General features: G+C 46.6%; 1 protein-coding gene across 1 annotated transcript; it reads right to left on the bottom strand.

Annotated features, from left to right (window-relative positions):
• Positions 1 to 3,711: 3,711 nt before the first annotated feature.
• Positions 3,712 to 5,411, bottom strand: LOC146797792 (syncollin-like). The gene has a single exon (XM_085624972.1). It carries the CDS (start codon positions 5,337 to 5,339, stop codon positions 4,938 to 4,940), a length of 402 nt encoding a protein of 133 aa, XP_085481098.1. The 5' UTR covers positions 5,340 to 5,411; the 3' UTR covers positions 3,712 to 4,937.
• Between the last annotated feature and the right edge of the window lie 484 nt (positions 5,412 to 5,895).

Raw genomic sequence — 5,895 nt, 5'->3', positions numbered from 1 at the left:
TGCATTTTGTATTCTCATTGTATATGATTTTAAGAAATCTAAGCAATAAATTGTATACTACTACTACTACTACTCTCAGTTCCAAGACTAAACTGAAACACAATCGTGATGTTTATTTCAAACTTTCAGGAATCCCTGGTGGGTGGAAATCTCAAAGACATCATTTCCTGTTTCTTACAGGCTTCAACTCATGCAGGTTTACAAATGACAGACAATAGAGCCTCGTTGTGTTCAGGGGGATAGGCCACCCACATCAGGTATCTGTGGTGAATCCTTGTGGGGCCATGCAGCCTTTCATCTTCAGAGGGTGAGAAAAACGAGTACTGTTAGTGAGCATCCGTTATCCCGTTAGCGTAGCCAGTGTGTCAGGGGCCCTCGTGAAAGGAAGGAAATTGACCCCAAGGCTTCAGTTTGAAGTATAAAATACAGCAATAATCCGGGTCCAAAAGGCCCATCCGGGCCTCTGTGCCGCTACAGCAATGGAAGCGACAAGCCTTGGTTATTCTCCGTCACGTGCCAAGACACCATCTTGCAGGCGAACGTAGGGGCATATCACCAACAAACTGCGATAAACATCGCAGAGCGCACATAGCGCAAATTTGAATAACGCCAGCTATCGCCGGAATTAATCGCCAAGATAACGCGTTATTATCAACGCTTATCTCCACGGCGATAAAAATTCCGGCGATAGCGGCGTAATGAGGGAACATCGCTGGAAATCCAGCAATGCAACTACAGGAATCCTTGTTAATAGGGAGATGTGGATTTAGGCTTAGAATCCACCTCCCATTATAAATATAGCTAAGTCTAACATTTTGCAGACGTTAGCTGATGGCGATAACCGCGGTTAGTGCCGGTTTTTATGTCGCTATGGGTATCAGGGTCCGGCTTGATGATACCGCGATGTTCGGTTAGCGACTTTTCCATGGTTGTTTTCAGAGGGAACGCCTAGGGAACGCCTACTTTGCATGTCATTAGCTATTATTATCGCTGACATGCAAAGCGGCAATGACACGGGCGCTTTTGCCAGTAAACCGTCGCTAACAACTGTTAGCGACAGCTTGCTGATAGGGCGATAAAAATATCGCCTCTTTAGCGGCAAAAAGTGCAGCTAAAGCGGCGATATTGCCCTTGATGATATGTCCCGTAGTTTTCTAGAGTGGAACGAACCACTTCGTTGTGCCACGCGCTCTGCTTCAGAAACCTTTCACTTAATATTGAAAACCTGGATACAGTTTGGCCGAGTACACTAACGTAGCGGTTCTGTTTCCCCTGCCGGCACCTGCAAACTTTGACCTCTGCCTACTAGAGTTGGGAGAGCCAACAGGTTAACAGGGAGGACTGAGGCAGAGCTGAGCCTGGGTTCTGACTTGGCTCTTAGATTCGGTGCACCAGCCAAACCCAGAAATGATTTGCTATGTAAATAAAACCACACGTAAAATATGATAAAGTTTCTTCAGAATTCAAAAAAGTGTATTCCATTGGACTATTGAAGCTTTGGCAATAGAATGTCACATTCAGGTGATACTTTCTAAACATTAACCCTTAGTGAACTAAGAGGCAAGACAGTTGCCATGTAAACACTGTATGTGGCTCAGATTTTTATAGAGCAACATTGTAGTCTACTAAATCCCACACAAAAGGGTTTTGTACAGCTAGTATTCCGAACTCACATATTTGAATTCGGTTTCATAGGCGAAAATGAAGAAAAGAGAGTATTGGTAAAATAAAAACACAATTTAAGCGATGAAGCTGCAATTTATCCAGGTTTTCTGCACAGCCACTAAATTGTTATTTATTTGTCTTTCATTTTTTATGTTAATACTTTGTTTTTAACTCTTTGTTCACTACTCTGCAGTTTTATGTAGCAAGAACTCGGCCCGAAGATAGGTGAGCACCAACTACATTACATAAGGACACATTATTTTCATGGGGACAAGGAGATTTAGGGCATGATTACGAGTTTGGCGGTCCATGGGAGCACTGAACCCGTGGTGGTGGTCCACCTGCCGAACTAAATGCACGGTGGTTGGACCACCACTGGACCGCTGCTACGGCCAAGATCCTTGATCCTGTGGCGGTGGTGAGGCAGCCTGTGGAAGTAATATGATGGCGGTGCCGCAGCGGAACCGCCGAGCATATTACAAGTTTCCTCGCTGTCCTCCTTTTCATGGCAGTGAGTTCGCCATGAAAAGGGTGGCGGTGAGGAATCTCAAGGGGGCCCTGCAGGGCCCCCAATGCCTCTGAGCATGGGGGTGCATGCAGGGGGGCAAATGTCATTGGCCATGGCCTGTGTGGGGCCCCTGAAATGTTGGTGGCCCCTTATGGTGTCAGTGGCTGGAGAGGTGAGAACAGAGGTGCAGCTCTGCCAGAAGTGGCAATGCATATAGTGAGCATGCAGCAGCCTGCACTCTCCATGCAAATTATGTCAGAGAGATGCCTTGAAAGGGCAGGCACAGCTGCTGTATCTGGTACCTCTTCTCTGTTGAGAGCCCCAGAGCCTCTTTGTTTCACTTTTGACTTTGTCTTCCCTTCCGGCCAAACCCTTGTAGTATGGGTTAGCCACTCCCTATGTACAACGCTAAGTTTGCACAACCGCGTCAGCTGTTAGAGAGCCAGCTTGCCGCTTCTGCTACCTTTGCACGCGACACTGTTGTTACATGTTATTCATTTGAGAACTGCTGACTCGACTTTGCTTCACATGAGAACCGTCTGTTGTTTAACATCCTTAACAGTGAGCAGTGACCTTGGTCTGTACACCGTGTAAGGAACGAGTCTGGGTCACTAGACGGGGCAGGTTGTTGTGTTCAGGTTGATCGTACCACTTCTTAGCCATAACATGCATGCAGCTGCCAATACCTGAAAGACGAGTCCTTTAATATTACAGAGCAGCATGTTTTTAGATTCATTCGAAACGAAGAGCTGTTGCAGGAGAGAGCCTAGCTGATCCTATGATGTGATTCCACTAAGCTGATCCATAAGGTATGGGGTCCCCCATGCAAGCCTAAGAGACCTTCTATTAGTCTAATAATAACCTATTAGTTGCTAGGGAAAGGAGGGTGGTTGCTATCCACTGTCATTTGTATTAAGATTGCTCCTTTAATTTTCTATGGTATTGTAACGATGCTGATGGTTCTGATCTTGACCATTTGTCTGCTTGTGTTAGCCAAAGTACTGCATCTTAGGACGCGAGGTTTATAAAATAAACTCTTTAAACTTTACCATGTCTTTGTTATTCTGTTGTGGACTGATATATAGATACAAACAGGTATTTCGGATTCCCACCACTCCTGAGAATATCTAAGTCGCTTGTTCTGGGTTGTCTATACATTGGGACCGCCGAGCTAAATCTCGGATAATGAATGGGACACTAAGCTAGTCGGATAAGGGGTTCTTGGTTCTGTGGGGAGTTTCTGGTACACCACAATTCTCTGAGGTCCTGGTTTCCTGCGCATAGTTCTGTGCATAAGCAGAATCCCCGCAACACCCTTAGTGATGCATTGCAGTCATTGCTCATCTGTTTTCAGCTATAGCCGGTCTCTTACCTTGTTCCTGTCTCTGCTTTGATTCACTCCTGGTCTTCTTTTCCAAGGATTACCCTCTACACCCCCACGGTATCCTCAGGCACAGCTCTTTCGATTGCTTAATAAACATTCTTCCTCCACCACCCGTTTCCACTCAATGTGAACAGACATGACACCGAGCAGCAGGCCATGAGAACTAGAGATTTATTGCAGAACATTAAAGGGGGACATACGTGGAATGAGTCATTACTGACTGCCACCTGAGCCTAGTAGGGCAATGCAAAGACAGGATAGACAGATACAGTGCTAAGATAAATGGAGAGACCAGGATAAGCATGCAGGGCGCCACCACATATGGACATCACGTCAGGACAGAGAGACAGTACAGTGCCAGACCTAAGGGACACAGAGACAGGCTATATGGATGGCACGTGGTGCTTACACATGGGTAGCCATTGGTTTAAGAACAATAGGAGTATGCTATGTCTGTCTTTTCTCTCCCAGGACTCCAGCCTTTTCTAAAAGGCTTCCAAAGAGGGACATGCATCCTCAGGCAAGATGGCTGCCTCATTAGAGAATGAAGATCCCGGTACATGGACTTTCTGTTTTTGAGGCTGGACGGTTCTTCATAGTGATGTGAAGGCTGTAGTAGGGCAGCATGTTGCGTCATGATGAATAGAAGGCTTGGAAGAATATAGTCCAGGATGGTCTTGCACTAAGGTCAGTTGACTTGAAAGGATGGTCTCTTGATCTCCTCGGCAGGACCGTGCCTCAGGCAGTATGAAGACTTTGCAACAAGGATAGTGCTTCACAATGAGCACAAGGCTTGGCAGGAGGGTTCCTGCTTGTTAATTGTTCCCTTCAAACATGTAAGACAAAGACTTTATGGAAGTCTGTTCCTCATACAGTTTGGTTTTAAGTTATTGAGGATCTGAACAAACTTTGCCTTAGTTGCTTGCCTGTTACCAAACCACCTCCCCTGAATTTAAGCTAATCTTTTTCCTCATAAGATTTTTCTTGGTAATGCACCATGTTTATTGTAGTTACTGCAGGATCTGAGGCTCCTCTATGGCCATGCTCATGTAAGCCTTATTTAGTAGCCTTTGCATGTTGGTGACCCTCCAGCACTTTGCAGTTCTTGCATGGTAGTTCACCTGCTGTTCTATTGGGTTCTCCCGTGTGCTACCACTTCTTATTCTATAGTCGATGAGTTTGATGTATCCGTTGCCGAATCTGGTGCAGCCATTGTTCTCTGCAGTTCTGCTGGCGATCAACGTTATGTTTTTTATAGTTCTTGGATTTTGGTGTACCTCACGTTCTCTGTGGTGCCTGTAAGAGTTGTTGCTCATGTTGTCTGTTGTCACTGTTGTCCTCAACAGTTTCTGCATGCGGTACATCCCCCATGTTCTGCCTCTAGTTGCACTTGCAGTAGTAGGATGAGATTGCGTTGTCCCAGTTCCCAAAGAGGCCATTCTTCACCTCCTTCAGGCGGTTTTGAATGCCACTGGTGAAGCGGCGCATATTGCCCTCCTTGGCCTTCCTGGACCACACGGTGAGCTCGCAACGTGGTGCCACCACCAGGGACGAAATGCGGTTGTTCCAGCCCAGGGGTATGTAGGGCATGTCATCACCAGGCCTGGCATCAAGGTATTCACCACCGCAGCACTGGTCATAGTAAGGGCTGCTGTCTTCAAACATGCGGGCGCAGACCTTCACCCCTTCAGCATCCTTAATATCTGCTGGGTTTGGGCACTGGGCAGAGACCAGGGCCAGGAAAAGGGGCAGCAGAAGCACAGTGAGCTGAGCAGGCTTCATCCTTGGTTTGGAGAGTAGGAGCAGACGTGGCGATTGATGGGAGAGAATACTCTCTCTCTATATATATATCTACTCCTCTCAGAGAGGCAGAAGGTGTACGCCCTGCAGTTGAGAGTGACTGCATTATTAAAGGCCACTTTCCTGGACCAAACCCAACCTGGATTAGGCATATGGTGTTCTAATGTTATCTCTTTCAGAGGGATGGAGTAAAGCCATGAGATATGCGATGGGAACAATCCCAGAAGGTGTTCAAGTACAGAAGGCAGAGTGACCGAGGGTTTGCAGAGTGACACTTGGGGAGGTGAGGGCTACAGGTGGTTCAGGGAATCCAGGAGTAGAGTGAGGTCAGAAAATGTTCAAAAGGATACAGGAGTGGAGTGAGGCCAGACTGTATTCAAAAGGATATTGAAGCGAAGTGGGGCCAGAGTGTATTCAACGCGATACAGATAGTGCTTAATTTGGAACAAATATAAGTGCCAGGGCCATCATAAGGGGGCAACCATAGCTTGCACCACACATCGCCACTGCCAGCAATGCAAAATACCGTATCTACACA

This window comes from Triturus cristatus, chromosome 9, assembly GCF_964204655.1.
Source record: "Triturus cristatus chromosome 9, aTriCri1.1, whole genome shotgun sequence".
Taxonomy (NCBI): Eukaryota; Metazoa; Chordata; class Amphibia; order Caudata; family Salamandridae; genus Triturus; species Triturus cristatus.
The sequence above is the reverse complement of the archived record's forward strand: the minus strand, read 5'-3'. Positions and strand labels throughout refer to the sequence as shown.